Below are 21,284 nucleotides of genomic sequence, written 5' to 3' on the forward strand. Positions count from 1 at the left end.
GTCCGGGGCCATGCAAAAGGCTTCCGGACTGGTCCGGAATTCTGCCAGTCCGGTGGTTCGGCGGGGGGGGGAGAGTGTGGTTTAAGGGCGGGGGGGGTTAGTACTTACACACACCCCCGCTGCTCTTCCCCCTCCGGCACTGGACTTTTCTAAAACGTTTTTGAGGCAGCAGAGTTCCTCCCTGCCCCCCTAGCCCCCGTCGTTGTCTTCCAAGTTTACAAGCAGTAAAAGTTGGCGCCACGCATGCACCCGTCGTGACATCCGCGTGCCTGCGGCACCAACAAATGGACCAACAAACGGAAGTACTTTTTCACACAATGCATAATCAGCTTGTGGAATTCTCTGCCACGAGATGTGGTGACAGCCAACAACCTGGATGGCTTTAAGAGGGGTTTGGATAACTTCATGGAGGAGAGGTCTATCAACAGCTACTAGTCGGAGGGCTAAAGGCCACCTCCAGCCTGAAAGGCAGGATGCCTCTGAGTACCAGTTGCAGGGGAGCAACAGCAGGAGGGAGGGCACGCCCTCAACTCCTGCCTGTGGCTTCCAGTGGCATCTGGTGGGCCACTGTGTGAAACAGGATGCTGGACTAGATGGGCCTTGAGCCTGTGACCCAGCAGTGCTGTTCTTATGTTGTTATGTTCTTATTTTGTCTTTGAGTTCTCTCTTGTGCAGATGAAATTCATGGCAGTTACCTTTTGTTTGTTTATTAAAATGTATATATATATTGCTATCTTATTTCAGTCAAACACCCAGCACTAACATGCAATATACAAAAATGACACCAGGTCCTTGCCCCAAGGTGCTTACAATCCAAATCAAACCATATCAGAATAACATTCTCTAAAAAATGGGTCCCTGCCAGCACTCTGATCATAGCATTCTGCGCCAACAATAATAGTTGTGTTATCAACATCAAACTCACAAAAGGTGAGTAATGTCTCTCCCCTCCCCTCCTATCCCTTAACCCTTAAACCTCCAACATATCTCCCTCCCCCTCTTTAAGAGAAGATCTAACTACTCAGAACATTCGCCTCATATGTCTAAATGATAGTTACAAATGCATTTGAATGCACCCTGGTTTGCATTTTGAGGAGGGTGAATTTCTCCAACCCTTACTGGTCTGGTATGGCGATGAGAGGGTTCCCCTTTAAGAGAAGGAGGAACTCTGGTCAAAGTGGGGTAATCAGATTCCATTCTAGTTCATTTGGTCAAAGTGACAGGAAGTCTGTTGAGGCCTTTGCAAGAGTTTACAAAGGGGCTCTTTGCATAGATTTGATTTCATACCAATCATCCTGGACTAGAGAGTGAAATCAGGTGGGCCAGTCAGGAAGGTCATGTGGCAGGTGCCTCAAGGAGAGATTCTGAAGCGGGCATTTCCGGTCAGATAAAAGAAGGGGCAGAGGGTTTCTCCAGAGAAGGAGGCTCCTGAGAACCTGCAGAGCAGGGCTGCTGTGTCGGCATTAAAAAATGTCAGCTGCTGCCCAGCGCAGTTCAAAGACACTCGGACCTTCAGCTCCCCACTCAGACACAGACGTTCAGGGGGGCTCAAGTCCCCGTATTCAGGATTCCACCTCCAGGTAGCCCAGACCCCTCCTTTGCGATCAAAGTCAATACTGCCCTTTCTCCTCACAGACTTCCGGGCGACCCCCAGGCCACAATATCCCACACTTCCCACCCTGACTTCCCAGCAGTGTCTGCCGGCTGTGAACCCCTCGTGCCCCAGCACACACGGACAAAAGGTGAATCTCTCAGGGTTGTCAGGCAGATCTTGAGCTCCAAAGTCCCATCTCACGCTTTTGCGATCCCCAGACAGGATGAGTTCAGGAAAAGCGGTGTCCGGATCCAGAGTGACGTTTGCTGTTGTCAGGGAGAGGAAGTGAAGAAGGGTCAGCGGAGAGGTGGACAGATGTCAGGGACCTTGCTAAGGACTTTCACAATCTGGGGCTCCAGCCCATAGTCCCCCTCCCTTAAGCTCAGTTATCACACACAGACACACCCCAGAATAATTAGTTTTTTTAAAAAAGGCCTTCCATACATGTCTATTGAGAAGGAAACCCCTTGATGATCAATGGGACATATTCCAAGTAAAGGTAAGGGAATGTAGGATTGCTGTCTAAGCTGCAATGATAATAAAATAAAATTACACTCACATTGGGGGGTCTTTCACATGACCTCGCTGGGGAGGGAGGGCAGACCTCCTTGAGCAGATGGCGTTCTTCCCTTCGCCACACCACAACCCCACACAAGCAGTGGTACAGCAGAGGATGACACGGGCAGCTGGAGGACTCCCCCCCCGCCCCTGCCCAACGGTGCCCACGGGATATGAGTGTGGCTGCTCCTCTCCTTAGAGTATCTGCGGTGCTCAGTACAGCTGCTCCCCCGCCCCGTACTCACTGTCAGGAATGGCAGCGGGAAGCTGTTTAACCTGGTGGCAGTGGCTGACAAACTGTGCAGTATTCCATGTGTGTTGTAATGCAGTGTGTGTGCACAGCTGCCCAAGAACGCTTTTGCACAAAGGGACCAAAAAATAGCAAAACACAGTTGCAAGATGAGTACGACATAAGAACATAAGAACAGCCCTGCTGGATCAGGCCCAAGGCCCATCGAGTCCAGCATCCTGTTTCACACAGTGGCCCACCAGATGCCGCTGGAAGCCACAGGCAGGAGTTGAAAGGGGCATGCCCTCCCTCCTGCTGTTACTCCCCTGCGACTGGTACTCAGAGGCATCTTGCCCCGACTAGTAGCCATTGATAGACCTCTCCTCCATGAAGTTATCCAAATTCCACAAGTTGATTATGCGTTGTGTAGCATAGTGGTTAGAGTGTTGACTAGGACCAGGAAGACCCGAGTTTGAATCCACATTCAACCATGCAACTCACTGGGTGACTCTGGGCCAGTCATGTACCTCTCAGCCTAACCTACCTCACAGGGTTGTTGTGAGGATAAAAATAAGCATGTACACGGCTCTGAGCTCCTCAGAGGAAGAGCAGGATATAAATGTAAAAAATAAAATAAAATAATTAATTAATAATGGCCATACCATCATGCAGTGCACTCTTGAGCAACTGTGCACATGTGTTACTGCACACACGGAACACTGCACAATATTTCAGCACACAGAACACTCCACACACCCACCCACATGTATGAACTTGACAGTATAATACACTAGTAACTTTAAGCCCATTAAATTAACGGGCGCTAGTAGACCTTTGGGGCCAGCTAACTCTGCCTCCTCTGGCCGAGGCTCTGCCACCGCCACGGCCGCACTGCGTCCTCCTCCACCCGGCCGGGCCCACCGCCTCCTCTGGCCGAGAGTGGGGGCCCTTTTCTGAGTACTGCCCCACTCTCCCTCCCTCCCTTCTGCCCCACACTCTTGCCTCTCTTCCCCTCCCTCCCACCCCACTCTCTTGCCCTCCCCCCTCCCCCTGACCAACTCCCTCTTGCCCTCCCCCCTACCCCTCCCCCACTCCCTCTTGCCCCTCCCCTCCCCCTGCCCCACTCCTCTTAAGACCATTATATTAACGGGCTTGCTCTTTGGGGCTGGCTGTTCCCTTCTCTCTCCTGCCCCACTCTCCCTCCCTTCTGCCCCACACTCTTGCCTCTCTTCCCCTCCCTCCCACCCCACTCTCTTGCCCTCCCTCCCCCTCCCTCTCACCCTCCCCTCCCTGTCAGCCTCCTGCCCCAGTCCCTCCTGCCCTCCCCGCCCCACTCCCTATTGCCCTTCCCTTCCCCCTCCCCCTGCCCCACTCCCTTTTGCCCTTCCCCTCCCCCTCTTGCCCTTCCCCTGCCCCTCCCCCTCTTGCCCTCCCCTCCCCCACTCCCTCTTGCCTTTCCCCCTCCCCCCTGACCCTCTCCCTCTTGCCCCTCCCCCTGCCCCATCCCCCACTCCTCTTTAGCCCGTTATATTAATGGGCTCGTTCTTTGGGGCTGGCTGTTCCCTTCTCTCTCCTGCCCCACACTCTTGCCTCTTTTCCCCATCCTTCACAGTAACGGGCGCTAGAAGCGTGAGCGCTGGGCGAGTGTCTCCTCTTAGGGGCTGCGGCAGTGCTAGCTCCGTGCAGGAGCTTTGGCTTGGCAGGCAATCCTGGGGATGGGGCCGCTCTGCGAAGCGCGCTTGCCTGGCACCATGCAGCAGGCGCCCCCCAGGTCCCGCCTGGTCAGCCCCTCCAAGGTAGGGCCAGGAGAGGCTCCTGCCTGCAGCTGGCTGGGGAGGGGGAGGATCCGCCGCCGCTGCCAGTCCATGCAGGCCGCCCTGAGGCTGAGCGAGCTGCTGGGCCGAGGCCTGGCTCAAGAGCGGCTTTTCCTCCTCCAGCCCAGCCCGAGGAGCAGCGGCTCAGGGCGGGAGGCACCGCCGCAGCCGCCTCCTCCTCCTCCTGCCCACCGTTGATCACGCAGCTGGCGGAAGTCCCGGCTCCGCCCAGCCCGGAAAGCCTGCATGGCTTGGTGGAAGTAGAAGAGCAGGGCCCAGCCGTTCACCACCTCCTCCAGGACTCTCTTGCGGGCCTCCCCTGCCACCTCCTCCCGGCCGGGCCCACCGTCGCCTCGGCTGGCTTCCCCCGCCGCCTCCGTCTTCTCTGGCCTCCCCCGCCGCCGCCTCCTGGCTTCCCCCGCCGCCTCCGCCTTCTCCCGCTTCCCCCGCCGCCTCCTCCCGGCGAGCCACCGCCTCGCCCGGCTTCCCCCGCCGCCTCGCCTGGCCTCCCCCGCCGCCTAGCCCGGCCTCCCCCGCCGCCTAGCCCGGCCTCCCCCGCCGCCTCCGGCCTCCCCCGCCGCCTTCTTCCGGCCAGGGCCGCCATCTCGGCTCCTCGGCCCTCCGCTTCTCCTCCAACCGCCCAACATGGCGACCGGTGCCTGCGTCCGTGTCTCCCTCGGCGTGTTCTGTGCACGCGCCCAGCCGCACATGCCCAGAACACCCGTCAGAGACACGGACGCAGACACCAAGCATCTTATTATATAGGATATCATCAGCCCACATGGCATACCATGTGATGGGGAGAACTGTATATCCATGCTCCTCCTCCATACAATTAAACTGGTAATTCAAATTGGCTCATGGAAGAATTACCAAAAGAGAATAAACACAGACTAAAGAGTCACAACCTCCTCAGTGGCCTGGGCTGTGGCTCACATTTTGAGAATCTTTGGGGCCATTCACACGACCTACTGGGCGAGCAGGGGAAAGGCTTCACAAACCTTGCCTCCCCAACCCAGACAATCTGCACTGCTCTGTGCAGCGCAGATCGCTCCGAGGCTGGGACTTGCCGGTCTGCGGAGACAATACTGAGCTAGATAGACCAATGGTCTGACTCAGTATATGGCAGCTTCTTATGTTCCTATGCTGTTATCCCAGCCTGCAGGGTATCCCACAATGCACTGCACGCTGAGCACAGTGCACTGGGCGATTCCTCTAGGAGATGGCCGCTCTAGGCTGCCATCTCTGTGTCAGCGCAAGCTGTATCTAAGAGCCAAGCTTTGGCACTGGGTTTGGTACCTTGGCACTGCCAGCATCTGCATGGATCCTGGATGTTCTCATGGGAAGCCAAGCCAAGCCCAGGTGTGGCTGCCTAAGGCTGGCCTTGGCTGCTTGTGAGAACAGGCTATTTGTGTTGCTGTGTCTCAATGACAGCTGGTGTAGGAAGGCTCTCAGTGTGGATGTCTAGAACCAGTTTCACAGTCTCTGGACTGTGCAGTTAGGCAGGCAAAAGAACCTCGGGTGTGAATGCTGGTTGGTTAAGATGGAATGTTGGTTAGCTAAGATACGTATGGCAGAAAGAAAGAAAACAACAATTTAGGCATCAAGATAATCTTATGGCTGAAAAAATTATGTAGTGGTAGAGGGACTTCCTCGGGGCCCTTCCAGTTAGTGAGATGCAGTGTGCAGAGAAACAAAACCATGTCTGTGTTGGTTGTTTACCAATATTTACCTTTCTGCAGCTGAAGTCCAGATACCAGAGTGTCTGGGGAAGCAAAGGGAACAGATGTTAAGCATCACATCTTCATGCCTATTCAAAATCTCCTAACAAAATGACCAATTCACCATATCATAACAACTTTCCCACCTGATTTCACAGGAAGAATTAAGTGGAAGCTCAAATAAATCTGAGGGAGGAATCTGCCAAAACTGTAATTTGCTTTCAACTAAATCACTCATCTTGGCTTGGTCTGTGACCTGGAGGCTTCTGGGGGTCTGTTAAGTTGAAAGCAGCATATGGGTAGGAATCTGATAGTGGGGCCCTTTCTTATCCCTGCTGACCCTTGGAAAGGCTTGTGGGGTTCAGTTCTGATGAACCAGAGTTGGTCTTGTGAATTTCTGTCAAGTGGGGAAAGCATAGCTCTGTTGAATGCTGTGTGACGTCTGTGTGACTGGCTGTTTGACCAGCTGACAGGAGCTGGACAGTATCCAGTCCGGCAAATGCCATCTTTTAATGTGTGAGGGTGCAAATGATTCAGATAAAACAGATGGGACAGGGCAGAACCACATAAAGAGCAGACAGAAGGCTGTGCCAGCTGGTCAAAGAGTCCAAAGAAAGATAGCAGACACCAGGTAAGAGATTCAGTGTATAGGTGCTTATATGCCAATGCCAGAAGCCTCCGAGCCAAGATGGGTGAGCTGGAGTGCTTGGTTGCTAACGCAGAAATAGATATAGTGGGCATAACAGAAACATGGTGGAACAGTGAGAACCAGTGGGACACTGTTATCCCTGGATATAAACTCTATAGAAAGGACAGGGAGGGGCGCCTTGGAGAAGGGGTAGCACTGTGAGTTAAAGAAGGGATAGAATCTAACAAGCTAGAAAACCTAGGTGGACTGGAGTCCTCCACAGAAACCCTGTGGGTGACTATACAAGGCTGGAAAGGGAACGTGCTACTGGGGATGTGCTATCACCCTCCGGATCAAAATGCCGACAGTGACTGTGAGTTGCAAGAAGAAATCAGAGAGGCGTCAAGGAGAGGCAGGGCTGTAATTATGGGTGACTTCAATTACCTACACAAAGACTGGGTCAATTCAGATCTCTCTCATTTGGCAGGACACTGGAAAGCAGGAAGAGGCTCACTGCATATGGAGCTGGGTAGGTCCACTGCATGTCCTCCCCCCCACCCTTTTTATCTCCACAAATAAGAGAGCAAAAGGCTTGTTTTGAAAACACTGACAATTCAGGAAAGGGGCCTGTATTAATACAGAATAAATTTATATTACTGATGATGTCCCCTTGGAGCCATTCTTCATTACCTTTGAATTGCTTCATGGCACCCTCCAGAAAGGGATTTAAATCACAGAAGTCCCAGATCCTCCACTTCAGCTCAAGAGGAAAAGCCACTGGATTCTCAAACATCTCTGCTGCTTTACATCTGGTAAAGAGAAAGAACATGAGCCCATCATTCATCCAATCCAGAGTTTATGGCGCAAAAGAATGGAATGGGAGAGAAGGAAACAGCAGAGAGACAAAGGCAGGTATGGGGTGGACATGTTGTGCAGGCTTCCCCTTGCAATGGCTGCTGGCATCCTAATCTAGGCATCTGCAGACCAAACTAATAATCTCATTGCTTCTCAAGTGGGCCCAGACATGCCTACTGAAAGAATATCTGTCACCTGACATCAGTACTCGATGTTTTGGTCCCGCTGCTCCCTTTCATTAGCTGCTATATAAAAGCGGCATGGGACATTTGAATGCGATGACATCATAAGAGAGCTGGTTTTGTGGTACGGTAAAGTGTGCCATTGAAACGGTGTCGACTCCTGCCGCCCACAGAGCTCTGTGGTTGTCTTTGGTAGAATACAGCAGGGGTTTACCACTGCCTCCTCCAATTAAGTATGAGATGATGCCTTTCAGCATCTTCCTATGTTGCTGCTGCCCGAGATATTATATTATTATTTATTCGATTTCTATACCGCCCTTCCAAAAATGGCTGAGGGTGATATAGGTGTTCCGTATAGTCTGGGAAACATACCAGTGGGGATTCGAACGGGCAACCTCTGGCTTGCTAGTCAAGTCATTTCCCCGCTGCACCATTAGGTGGCAGCAAGCATGAATTGTCCCCTAACCAGCGTCCATCCTGATTAGCATTTGAATGGGAGACATGTGTGAGCACCACAAGCAATTCCACTTAGGTGATGGGGCCGCTCTGGGAAGAGCCTCTGATGCTTGTATGTAGAAAGTTCCAAGTTCCCTCCCTGGCAGCATCTCCAAGATAGGGCTGAGAGACTCCTGCCTGCAACCTTGGAAAAGCCACTGCAAGTCTGTGTAGACAATACAGAGGTAAATAGACCAATGGCCTGACTCAGTATAAGGCAGCTTCCTATGAATTGAGTGATAAGTCTTATTCACGTGTCAGATAAAAGGCTGTACATGAACAAAGTCATCCTCAAACATGCTGCAAATCCCACCCCCAGCACTTCACCCACCCTGCCATGCTGTTCATGGCTACAGTGCTCATCTGTAGAAGAAAATGCTGTAAATGTGATGGCAGGCGCATCCATGATTGGCACAGTGTGTTCGCCTCTTCAGATGAACACTGCAGCTGTGAGCAGCAGGGTGTCTGCACACATGTGTGAGTGTGATGCGCCAGGGACAGGATGCCCAACATTCTGGGATGGCTGTACTCATGTGCAGCCTCTTTCACATAATGGCCGAATGAGACTTAGATTTTACAGGGATGAGAAACAGCTTTGTATGTTTTGTAGTTTTCTAAGAAAGAAACTGTAATGGCTCAAAACCTCTTGTGAATTTAAGGGTATTTATATGTATAAAGATATTTACAACCATATTGGAGACCTACTCTTACTTTTGTAACTGATGCAAATGATTACAAAGTACACCAGGCAGAGAAGACCCTTCAGCAATGTGTGATGGAGGGGAGGGTGTGTTGATTCCCTGGTATGAGAAGTGAGGTGTTGCTCATTCAGAAACAGGGTTCCTATTTTCATCCATCAAACGTTCCAGGAAATGGAGTCTTTCCCCTCAGGAAGCTGGAGGACCATGTTCTCCACATGCTATCCAGACCCTTCCCAACATCATGACGCAGGAAGGGAAATGAGGAGGATCCACTTACCTCTCCCAGGTGCTTCTAATATCCTAGAGGGAAAAGAGGGAAAAGAGAATTCAGTGCCAGTCACAGGCCATGCTATGAAGATCCTTAGACCCTGGAGAGTGATGTACTCTCAACATCTGGTGTCCAGGCAGGAGGGATCTGTCTGTCATCCCATTAAAGTGAAGCCTGGGAAATTAAGGATGAACAAAAGAAAGTATTTTTTCACACAGCACATAATTAATCTATGTTTGACTGAAATTGATCAGAGGGAAGACATTTTGCACCTTTTCATAAAAGGAGTATGAAGTGTGCTGACACGTCCCATTTATCTGTGTTGCTGCCGGTAAGCACCACTCCAGGGGCTTTTTCAGAAAGCAGGCTTTACCACAAGTTTGCTGCGAGGCTTTACTGTGAGTTTGAAGTTGCCACCCCCAAAAGACCCCCCAAATGGATTTTTTTTAGCCTGGATATAAATCGGGCTACATTCTAACTCGCAATGAAAAATCCGAATTGTGTGTGAAGTGCTCCCCAATTGCTTGCAGGGACTTCAGGTAAATCTGGCCAATATATGAATGCACACCCTCCATTCCATTCCAGGTGTGGCGGCGGACCCGCTAACCCCACCCCTGATGTCAGACGTGTGGGGGGGGGGTTGTGGTCTGGCTCCTGAATGGAGCCTTGAGGCTGCATTCGGGAGTTGGAGTTTAACTCCCGAAGGGGCCGCATAGCCCCTTCAAGAGTTAAACTAAGGCTGGCGCTGCTTTCACAGCGCAGCCAGGAGCAGCTCGTCCCTGCAAGGAAGAGCTGCTCCAGGCTGCACTATGAATGCTGCGGGGCCCCTTCAGGAGCTACTTAGGCTAGCGCTGCATTTGCAACGCGCAGCAAGGAGCGGCACCTCCCTGCTAGTGTGGCCCCCGCATGGGAGCTAAACTAGCATCCCCGCGTCTGACGTCAGATGTGGGGGGCGTGTCGGGGCTGCGAGACGCCACCCCTGATTGGGCACGGCTCAGGTTCTTTGAACCCGTTGGCCCAGTGGTGGCTCTGCCCCTGCTCCATTCCAAACGAGCTGTAAACTAAAAGCTGGGTGTAAAAAAATTCCAATCGGGTGGGGACGGCAGGGGAATAGCACTTTAAATGGCAGCAAACTTACCTGATGTCAGTACCTGGTATGCTCAGTGGCCAACTCAGTGTCCTGTGGAGAGGCTGCCCCACCCCCACTGCTCAGTTGGCCTCTGATGTCAGGTAAGCTTGCCCACATTTAAAGCCGTAGACCCCTGCCCTCACCGGCTCTGCCAGAGTGGTGCTCGCCAGCTGTTAAAGGTTGCTGGGCAGGGAAGCTGTGGTCTTCAGTAGGCTTGGCTACTCATAATAATGAAGTCATCTTTGCAGGATGGGAAGAGTGAACAAGAAATGCTTTAACTGAGGCCTGAACCAGAACATCTCAGCAGAAGGGAAACATCTTGTATGGAAGCAGTTTGGAGTCATCTTGAGCAGACTGGCCAAACTTGAATTAGAAGCTAAAATCTTTTTACAGTAAGCTACTCTGAAAGAGAGAGAGAAAGCTTTTGCTTTTTGAGGATTGCCTTTTGACTTGCTACGTGCAATAATTGGGTTCCTTTTAACTTGCTCTCATGAAATAAAAGCAATAAACTTTGGCACCACTGATATACCAACACTTTCCATTGTGTTATTTTGGTACTTGACAGCAAAAAAACAAAAACAAAAAACAGAGGAGAAATGAACACTACAATCTTTTTCTGACCTGAAAACTTTCACTGCAGAAAAGATTGCAATCAGCTTTTCCTTGGAGAGCAGCCTATGTTGATTCTGCCACTCTCTTTGGCTGAAGCTGCACCCATATTAGTGGGAATGATGTGACATAATGGAGTGTCCTGAGTGCAAATGAGGTATCACAACATGTTTGGCTACTGCCCTATGTAAAACAAACAAAAGAAAACTCCCTGCAAGTTAAAAGCTAGAAAGGCAAAGATGAGACTAGGCTAGGACCTCTCTTTCTCTGATGAGTTGTCATTTCCCTATTAAATGTTTGATATGGAAGAGAAATCAAACATGGAATCCCCCACCGGCAGTCTGAAGTGATTCCTCCCTTTCTCCCACCCCCAGATCCATCTCCCTGCTCCTATTGCAGGCATAGACCAGGCCTCACCTGCAGGAGTTCACTCACTGGCTGCTGATATTTCTTCTCCATCTCTTGGATGAGCCTTTCAAGAGAGGAGAGCTCCCCGGAGAGTCTGGCCAGGTGCTCGTCCCTTCTTGCTGCAATCTCCTTCTCCGCTTCTTCCATCTGGGCCAGCAGACGTTGCTCTTGCTCTTCCAGAAACTGGTGCAGTTGCCTGAACTCAGCTCTTGTCCTCTGCCTCTCTGCTTTTGTCCGTTCCTGCAACAAGCAGGTTTTGAGAGGAGGAAAACAGGAGAACGTCGGGAATAGAGTCAGTCTCTGCAGCATCAAGAGGTAGGATATGGGAATGGCAGTAGTGGCCTGTTCAGGTGGGGTGGGGTGTGTGGCGGGCGGGGGGGGGGGGACAAGTTGCAGGTACAGCTCATTCCCACTCTGCTTGCCCTGCCCCAGCAGCCTTAATCTCCTTCACCTAGCCCCACTGCGGTGCTCACCCCAGGCACTCCGGTAGGGATGTGCCCGAACCAGTTGGGCACCTCCTTAGGGAAGTGCTGAACTGGCTCAGGTGCCTACATCCGAACCGGTTAGGCGGGGCAGAGATTGATTCCTTTAAAAGCCAGCTAAGCAGGCCCTTACTGCTCTTCCACCCAGCCCCCATTGCTTTTCCGGGCACAGGGCTCACTTTTCAAAAGGCCATGCACGTGCGGCTGCAGCACCATTCCCAGCAGCTTGCGCACGGCATGCACATGGCTGCTGCACATGCGCCATGCCCGCGGTTGCCCGAACCAGTTCGGGTACATCCCTACACGCAGGCTGGCCACAGGGCACAACCCCTGTGCACCTGGGATGACCACCCTGGCAGGGCAAGGCAAGGGAGAATGCAGCAGCTGGGGCAGAGTGAGGAGGGCAGGAAGAAGCCCTTACTGCGGCTCCTTTTCCAATCCTGCCTCACCTGTATGGGCTACTGCCGGGGGAATGGTACAAGCTAGCTTCCTGAAATGCAATCAAGGCAAGCCCAGAAAGAAAGAAAGACAGAAAGAAAGAAAGACAGAAAGAGAAACGAAGTTGTCTCTGCCTTTAGCAGGGGTGGCTTCATAGGAGGCAAAATGTGGCAACCGCTTCAGGCAGTGCTTTTGGGGGGCTTTTTAGGGGCAGCCGAATGCACCACCGTGGCTGCCTCTTCCCCCTGCTGGGCACATCTCTGTGCCACCCACCCATCGGCCTGCCCCATCCTCCCTACTTTATATGCCCAGGCAGTGCCCTCTTCCAGAGCTCTCTCTATTTTTTTTTCATCAGTGTGCGGAATGAATTTTGCTCTGGGAGGCTGTATCAAGGCAGTGTGTGCACACGTATATTTAGAGTGGGACCTTCCCAATTCAACCTGAGCGGGACCTAACATTTACTGAGTGGACATCAAGGAATGTGTGCGCGCGCATGCCCACGCCTTAGAGGGAACACCGCCCTCTTCCTCCTCACCCCCTACAGGAAGCAGCCTAGATGGTGCCGCTGTTATTAGCATTGCATGGCTAGGCCAGCTGCAGCAGCCACACTCTCTCCCCTTTCTTCCAGGACCAAGTTTATCCACCTTGTCTCCAGACAAATTTGGTGTTGGGTGGAAGAGATAAGCAAAGCCCCTTAGCAAAGCCTGGAGGAAGCATTAAGTCAATGGATTTCATTTTGGCTTACTTCAGAACAAAGACACATACACTCAGGGCCAGCAGAGCTTCTAGGCAAGAATGTGGGGGGTCTCCCTCCTGGCCTCTCAGCAAGCAAAAATAACTCAGTTGGGGGGACACACGTCAATTTCACTGTGGCTTACTTCTGAGTAAATGTGGGAGAGGAGAGCTGGTCTTGTGGTAGCAAGCATGACTTGTCCCCTTAGCTAAGCAGGGTCTGCCCTGGTTGCATATGAATGGGAGACTTGATGTGTGAGCACTGCAAGATATTCCCCTCAGGGGATGAAGCCCCTCTGGGAAGAGCTGAAGGTTCCAAGTTCCCTCCCTGGCAGCATCTCCAAGATAGGGCTGAGAGAGATTCCTGCCTGAAACCTTGGAGAAGCCACTGCCAGTCTGTGAAGACAATACTGAGCTAGATAGACCAATGGTCTGACTCAGTATATGGCAGTTTCCTATGTTCCTATGTGGGTAGGATTGGGATCAAGGACCCCCAAGCTCTCTCTCCCACCCCCAGCACAACCTTTATCTATCTATCTATCTATCTATCTATCTATCTATCTAAACCACTTTGGGAACTTCTGTTGAAAAGCGGTATATCAATATTTGTTGTTGTTGAATGTTCTGCTGCCTGGGGCAATTACCTCTTGGGGCAATTGCCTCACTGGGCTTGTCCTGCCCAGGCCCTTCCAGATAACAATGTTTCTGAAGAGTAAGGTGCCTTGTTTTTTTTTTTTGGTTTTTTTTGTGGTTTTTTTTTTTTTTTTGCCTCTCTTGTATCTTATATTTAATGTTTCCACATATTGTTTCACATGCTTTTAATTTCCCAGTCTTGGCGACACTTACAAGCAGGTCCTGGCTTTCCTTTTCTGCATCTGCTTTATATGTCTGGATTTTCTCTCTCTCCTTCCTCAGAATCTTTAGGCGGTTGCAGATCTGATTCTGAAGAAAGAATAAATGTTCAGCTTTGGTTCCTTCTTAAGAGAATTCTTATGTATGCAGATCAAAACCAAGAGAGAGGCAGAAAAGCTGAACTTTGTGCTCCCGGCCCCTCATTCCAGTATCTTCCAGGAGGCCTCCCCACTCCCTTGAACTATCACATCGAAATATACCATTCTATATGAATGGTATAGAACAGAATGAACATTTAGTAGATCTGGCTGAAGCACAAGTTGAACTGAGGCCGTGCTCACGATCAAAAACAGTGATCTACCCGGGTTTGGGAGCTGTGTGTGCTCCCAATTTTTGGTTGTGTGGAAGCAAGGGAGGAGGAAAACCTGGGTAGAAGTGACGGTGTGGAAGCAAGGTGTTGGTGGTGTTGAAACAACTCAGGTAGCCCAGTGTTATACAACACTGTATTTGAAGTTGTATAACAAAGTAGCCCTGTTGCTACACTGTATTTGAAGTCGCATAGGAATCCTGGTGGACAGGGGTGTAGGAGAGCTGGCAGAGGCACCCCCCACCGACACTGCCTACCTCTGGGAGAAGGCGACGGGGGGGGGGGGGTGCTTCTGTGTTCTGATGCTGGCCACACACCTCCTCACCATTGTCAGAAGCACACTGATGCACAGGGCATGGCCATCATTGTGTTGCAGGAAATCCTCCGGAACCTTTGCCCTCCTTTCTGATTCAGTCACTTGCTTTCATCCTTCCATCAATATTTGATGGGGAATGGGGCATCTTACTGAACCAGAAAGGATTAGACCAGGTTCCCACATCTGACTCGCTGCTTGACTGAGAAATTCAACTCAAGGAGGGTGGTGCTCTAATTAATTATTTATTCCGTGATCACGAAAGGCAGAGAACAGGTCAAGAAATCTGACCAGCACTGGGCCCCCGAGGGCATCCAGCTGCTAGTTTATATAGATTCAAAACAGCAAGCAAATCAAACAGCAAATCAATCAGACTCTTCAATACATGTCTTTGTCATTAAAATAGCGTATTCATACAGTGCCAACTCGTCTTGGCATAAGCTACTGTTTACTGCTTTCCCCACTTCTTATCTATCTTCTGACTCCAGCCATGTTACTTTTCTGCTGAGAAGTGGATTTGTCTCATACCCTCAGTTACATTTTTATCAGGCTCTGGTTTTTGGCCAAGGCCTCACGTTCTTAAACAATCCTTTTTGCAAGACCTTCTGAAACAATATTGTTCAGGCCTTCTGGCTATAGCAGCCTGTACCAAACCTTTACACTTATTGATTATTGATGAGCCTATGTTAAACATTTCCATATCAACTGGGGCTATGCCTCTCTTGGTCAGCAAGTGGTTTCTTCATCAGCTGGGTGCTTCTTTTTCTTCCTTCCTCTGAGTGAGGGAGAGCAAGGAAGCAACCAACTGGTGAAAGAACCGCTTGCTGGCTGAGAGAGGGGCAGACAGGTGGTGCATGCATGCCCCGATGCCAGCTAGAGCCATTGACATGATTCAGACATCTGTCGCTCTCTCCCAGTTGGGGCAGTGGTTCATTTGCTGACTGGATGCTCTGGAGGAGTGAGGGGGTGTCCTGGGGGGCCCTCAGATGGCTCCTGGACTGGGTAACCCAGGGACATTTGCCCCTTCTCTGCCCAGCACAATAGTGGCTGTGCCACTCCCCTGCAGGTCCTTATTGTTAATCCTAGATTGTGCATCATGCCATTGTTATTCAGGTGATTAGTCTCATTTTTTATTTATGTAACACCCCTGGATACCACCCAAAACTTACACCTCTGTTTTTCAGAGACGCAGCAAGTTTTGGGCAGTATGCAAATGTGTTAAATAATAAATAGTCTTTATTAATTTAAAATATGTATATACCACCCCAAACATACATCTCTGGGCTGTGCACAACAACATATAGACATTGAACAAAATAAAAAATGATTAAAACATTAAAATGTGATGTGTAGCATGAGCGCGTGGCAGTGGGCACATGCGCAGCCCATACATCTGCCAATTTCCAGGCAACAACGGGGGAAGGGGTGGCAGGGAAGTACGCTGCTGCCCCATGGATTTTGAAAATGGAGCGCCGGTGAGGGAAAAGTGGCGGGAGGGGTAGTGCACCCTACCTCACCCTTAGAGGGAGATCCCCCCCCCATGTCAAACTGCACCTGACCCACCATGTCAAGAGTATTCTAAAGATCTATATAAGCCTGAAAAAAAATCACAAGAAGATTGATTTAATAATAATTAAACACACTGACCACACTGGGATTCCCAGTACCTTCTCGAGAGGAAAATATAACTCTAAATTTTTGTATAACTGTAAAGGAAATATCACAGAATGGTGCCAAGAGGGGAAAACCAACGTTTGGGTAGCACTAAGAGCTGTTGATCTGGTGGCACCCTTAGGGCTCAGACTCTACCTCTGCCTTATATTCAGTTTGTGGCCTTGAGCAACTCATTTGTCCCCAAATTGTCTAATATGCTGTTTCCAGCAATGGAAGTGTCTCAAAAGGGACAGTACCCTAGTTGTGTGTGCATCTCATTTTGCACGGCCAAATGTTTATGTTTAGATGCACACCACCACTTCTTTATTTATCTCTATGTCTATCAGCAATTTTTGGCCTCCAAGTCATCACACCTGGCAGCGTCTTGCATCAATACAGCACTTTGGGGCAGACACAATACAGAGGCCTCTCTTAGGAGGGAGTCTCCTGCTGGTGTGGGTGCATAATCTGAGGTGGCACAAAGCTTATTATGGAGTGCACAGCAGTGTTCTCTTTAATTTTTTTCATCTGTGTGAGGAAAGAGGTTTGTTCTGGGCAGCAGCATCGAGGCAGTGTGTGTGCACATGCATTCAGAGTGGGACCTTCCCGATTGAATCTGAGCAGGATCTAAAACTGACTGAGTGGACATCAAAAAATGTGTGAGTGTGTGCGCATGCCCACGCCTTAGAGGGAACACTGGTGCACAGTGCCAGTTCTTTATTCCAGGGCTTGACAAATCATAGGCCCTAGGGAGCCATGGTGCCTAGAAATTTAATGGTAGCACTTAGACTAGGGTATTCAGATGCAAAGTTATTTAGTTATAATGTTTCAAACTTTTTATTTATCATTTTTATTGTTTTGTTGTAAACCACCCAGAGACTTGCGTGTTGGGCTGTACACAAATGTGTTAGATAGATAGATAGATAGATAGATAGATAGATAGATAGATAGATCTTTATTTCTCCCAAGCAGCCTGTTTGTTGTTCTAAGGAGGGGATGAAGAGAAGTCCATGTATTCTCCCACATCACTATGTCCATTGCTAAATCTTTGGGATGGCTCCTAGCTCCAAAGAAAAATGGTCAAGGTCTGCTTTTAATTATTAATTTAGAAAATCTATGGGCAATCATTGTTGTAGGAACACAGCACACTCTGAGGTTATTCACACAATCAGAAACTGTGGTTTGGGAGCTGTTTTGGGGGCCTCATGGTGGTGGTGGGGCCTCGGCGAAGGGCTGGTCCGGTCGCCAAAATCACCTAGGTGCGCCTGGACTTCTCATGCAGCTCTATGTCAAATAAGGAACTGGGAACTAGTAAACAACTTTAGCCTCTTATTCTCCATCCACATTCCCAGTGATTCCATACCTTGTACTCTTGGAAAGCCGCCTCCAGTGGAATCACCTTGTGATTTTTATGTTCCTTGGATCTCTCACACCCCATACAGACGGCTTTTTCGTGGTCTTTACAGAAGAGTTTCAAGGGCTCCCAGTGTTTCTCACAGACTCTCTCCTCTCCTCCTGTCCTTTTTCCTCCCTGAAGAATTAATTTCTTGGCTATCTCTACAAAGTTGGCCAGTTGCCGATTTGGGATGAAGTTCCTTTGCTGAACGGTTCCTCTGCACTGAGGGCAGGAAGCCTCTGCCTCTCTCCAGCACTGGGTCAGGCAGGCTCGGCAGAAATTGTGCCCACACTCCACAATGGTCACTGGGTCTGTGAAATACTCCAGGCAGATGGGACAAGTAGCTTCATCACAGAGATCCTTGAGGGCACCCCCAGCTGCCATGGCTGCCTCACTCTGAAAAACAAAGCAACAGATTTTACTTTTTGTTTTCTCCTTCTATCTTCAGGTGGCCAGTGTGGTTTTCCCTTCCTGGCAACGACTCCGGATCTCTGCTGTTGTCACCTCAGCTTCCTGCAGAAAGCTGCTCTGAAAGGCCGGTAACTCTGGCTGCTTAAATAATTTGTAGATGATAGTTTTTCATGGGGAAATGCTGACATCTAGTGGGTCACTAAGTTCACACTTGGAAAAACCCACCCCTTTCCCCTTACCTGAATAAGTAGTTATATACCAAAGAAAACCACAGGGCTCTGTGGGCGCCAGGAGTAGAAATCAACTTGATGGCACACTTTACTTACCCAAGAACATAAGAACATAGGAAGCTGCCATATACTGAGTCAGACTATAGGTCCATCTAGCTCAGTATTGTACACAGACTGGCAGCGGCTTCTCCAAGGTTGCAGGCAGGAATCTCTCAGCCCTAAACCTCTATGTCATTTATGCAATGCTCCTGCATAGGAATAGGGAGGGAAGACACGACCAAGAGGTTCACGTGGATGAGACAGTAAATCTCTTCTGGAAAAGTTTGCATGGTTATGTGCAAAAAGACAAGAGTATCTCTTCTAAACAGCAATGGGACAAATTGTGGAAATGGACGTCGGACGTAAACCACCACCCCCGTTACCTGATGTGCCTTGAAATCCCCCACCCCCGAGTTACAGTACTACCTGCATATACTTCATAACCTTGTGGGTTTCCAAATCCTTGTGTGTAAATCTTTGTAGATATATCATGTACAAACAACCACTTTGTATATAATTGTGCTTTGGCAACATACTGTATGCTTCGGTAGTTTGTTGGTTCAATAAAAAAATCTTGTCCTATTTTTTTTTTTTAAATCTTGTCCTATCTTGGGGAAGCCAGGGAGGGAACTTGGAACCTAGATGCTCTTCCCAGAGCGGCCCCATCCCCAAGTGCAGTGTTCCATCTAACAGAGGTTCCCAGATGTTGACTACAATCCCCAGAATCCCCAGCTGCAATGGCTTTTGCTTGGGAATTATGGGAGTTGTAGTCAACAACATATGGGAATCCCTGTTAGAGGAAACACTGCCTAAGGGGAATCTCTTACAGTGCTCACACTTCTAGTCACCCATTCAAATGCAACTAGGGTAGACCCTGCTTAGCTAAGGTGACAAGTCATGCTTGCTACCACAAGACCAGCTTTCTTCTCCTTATCATAAACCAAAGAAGCAATAGAGGTTTGATATAACCCCCCCAAAAAAGGTGTGTATGTCAAAATGAAATGGTAATGCTCAAATCACTAAACAAAGGGACAGGGATTCCCAACCTGTGGTCCTCCAGATGTTAATGAACTACAACTCCCACCATCCCCAGCTACAGTTTGTTGTGGTTAGGGATGATGAGAGTTGTAGTACAGCAGTGTTTGGAGTACCACAGGTTAGGAACTCCTGCAAGAGAACTAAGACAATTAAAAATAGAGCAAAAGCCAAAACAGTAGATGAACAACAGAGGGTGAGAGAAAAAACACATTCACAAAATCCATAAACAAACTGAGATATGAACATCTGAAGCTGCCTTGTATGCAGTCTGAACAGCAGCCCATCAAATGCAGGACTCTGATGACTGGTAGTAGCTCTCAGGCCCAGAGAGAGCTTTCCCAGCCTTGCTTCCTGAGATTCTTTTAATTTGATTCAATAGAAATGCCAAATGTATGTCCACAATCATTGCTTAATTACAAAATGCAAGAACCTTGCACATCTTACAAAAAGCAACTTGCTACAACTAGGAATCTTATAGAAATGATATCATCATATATTTCAAACTACACATGAGAACATAGGAAGTTGCCATATGCTGAGTCAGACCATTGGTCTATCTAGCTCAGTTTTTTGTCTTCACAGACTGGCAGCGGCTTCTCAAAGGTTGCAGGCAGGAATCTCAGCCCTATCTTGGAGAAGCCAGGGAGGGAACTTGAAACCGTCTGCTCTTCCCAGAGTGGCTCCAAACCCTGAGGGGTTTGTGCACAGAACTGGGTGGGGGTGATCCGAAGGGGTGGGGGTAGGATTTTAGGGGTGGGGGATGGTGCACTTCTCCCCCCACCACGTACTAGATTCCTCATGAAAAAGCAGAGAGGTATGCTGCCGCCCCGAAAGCTCTTACAGGAATCTAGCACCAGTGGGGGGGGGGGGAGAAGAGAAGTGCACTCTCCCCCACCCTTAAAATCCCAACCCGCCCCCTCGGCTGAATGTTCAAACCGGCCAGTGTTCAAACCTGTTTGGAGGTCCGTAAAAGGGCCTCCAAACAGGTGTGTGCACATCCCTAGAGGGGAATATCTTACAGTCCTCACACTTTAAGTCTCCCATACAAATGCAACTAGGGCAGACCCTGCTTAACTAATGGGACAAGTCAGGCTTGCTACCACAAGACCAACTCTACTGATATTAAAGCTCAATACTTCGCAAAATTTCCACATTACTCATGCTGTGTGATATGTGGCAACATAAATTCTTCAGACAAACCCCCAAACAGACTGGTAGAAAATACTTCCGGGTAAAAAAGTCAAAACATTCTAACTTTGCTCAGTGAAAATAAGAGGCACAAGTGCTAGTACTTTCCAAATGCACACATAACCCCATGAATGCAAAGCAATGCAGGCAGGTTGGGGAGGGAAAAAGCAGAGTAAGAGTATATATCACTTACTTGGCTCTGTGAAGTTCTACTCCACTTTTGGACTGCAGCTAGGGGGGCTGCTGTGGTGTCTCTCTCCCTGTTTGTCTCGCCTTAACTGGCCCCACCCCATGCCTCAGGGAACAGAGGCAAACTGAAAGCCTCTTAGTTTTACACCGCATGAGAACATTAGGTTCTTTGGAGAAGCGAGTGTGCCTAGTAGCATCTGGTCTGACTTGATCATGCTTCATCACCAGGATGCTGAGAAGACCATCTTCGTTCTTTCTCTGATATCTGCATTTGACCACTGGGACAATGACTTACGGGTTGAGCACTTCATATGTAAATGAGGAAGTGGAAGGAGCCCATACTAAAGGCAATTGGCTTCTTTTGTGAAGAGTTTTCAAACATCCCTTGTTAAAGGTGCTCCAGGCAAGGCTCAGTTTCACCAGTGGCAGGGATAGTCCAAGGAGGGCAGACGGGTTAAAACATTTGTTGCCTTAGGCAAGAGATCAGTTACCATGGCAACCTGACAAGGCACTAAAAACTGCCTGATCCAGCAGGGCTGTTCTTATGTTCATATTAAGACTCATAAACCCAGCATGCAGGGTGGTGCTGAAGGTGATATCATACTGTTCTCCTCCCCCCCTCCCCCTTCCCTGAGAAGTGTGCTTGTGGTTTATTTATTTATTTATTTATTTTACATTTTATATCCCGCTCTTCCTCCAAGGAGCCCAGAGCGGTGTACTACATGCTTAAGTTTCTCCTCACAACAACCCTGTGAAGTAGGTTAG

The 21,284-nt window shown here is 49.5% G+C and overlaps 1 protein-coding gene and 1 long non-coding RNA gene across 5 annotated transcripts in view; one reads left to right on the forward strand and one right to left on the reverse strand.

Annotated features, from left to right (window-relative positions):
* The window catches only part of LOC128342717 (uncharacterized), a 24,631-nt gene extending 17,045 nt beyond the window's left edge, over nt 1-7,586 (forward strand). For all 3 annotated transcript variants that reach the window (XR_008315126.1, XR_008315125.1, XR_008315124.1), the window contains exon 4: nt 7,032-7,586. This is a non-coding gene — a long non-coding RNA (uncharacterized LOC128342717). The remainder of the gene's footprint in view (nt 1-7,031) is intronic.
* Nucleotides 671-20,954, reverse strand: LOC128342666 (zinc finger protein RFP-like). Of its 2 annotated transcripts, XM_053290324.1 has the most exons (8): nt 20,524-20,950; nt 17,392-17,820; nt 13,690-13,785; nt 11,201-11,431; nt 9,055-9,077; nt 7,235-7,353; nt 5,928-5,960; nt 672-1,860 (listed from the first exon to the last, which is right to left on the reverse strand). In XM_053290324.1, exons 2-8 carry the CDS (start codon nt 17,806-17,808, stop codon nt 1,352-1,354), a joined length of 1,428 nt encoding a protein of 475 aa, XP_053146299.1. In that variant the 5' UTR covers nt 17,809-17,820; nt 20,524-20,950; the 3' UTR covers nt 672-1,351. The 2 variants fall into 2 exon arrangements, with proteins under 2 accessions (XP_053146300.1, XP_053146299.1); XM_053290325.1 differs by lacking the exon at nt 13,690-13,785 and having other exon boundaries at nt 671-1,860; nt 20,524-20,954.
* Nucleotides 20,955-21,284: the final 330 nt, after the last annotated feature.

Source organism: Hemicordylus capensis, chromosome 2 (assembly GCF_027244095.1).
Source record: "Hemicordylus capensis ecotype Gifberg chromosome 2, rHemCap1.1.pri, whole genome shotgun sequence".
NCBI classification, from domain to species: Eukaryota; Metazoa; Chordata; class Lepidosauria; order Squamata; family Cordylidae; genus Hemicordylus; species Hemicordylus capensis.

Bases quoted from the DNA above. Each gene is read 5' to 3' on its own strand.
- LOC128342666 (XM_053290324.1), bottom strand. From the start codon at position 17,808: ATGGCAGCTGGGGGTGCCCTCAAGGATCTCTGTGATGAAGCTACTTGT. The intron at 11,432-13,689 runs GTAAGTGTCGCC...TGCTTGTTGCAG, and splicing joins AGGAAAGCCAGGACCTGCTT to GAACGGACAAAAGCAGAGAG. The intron at 1,861-5,927 runs GTAAATATTGGT...CCCTGACAACAG, and splicing joins TGGACTTCAGCTGCAGAAAG to CAAACGTCACTCTGGATCCG.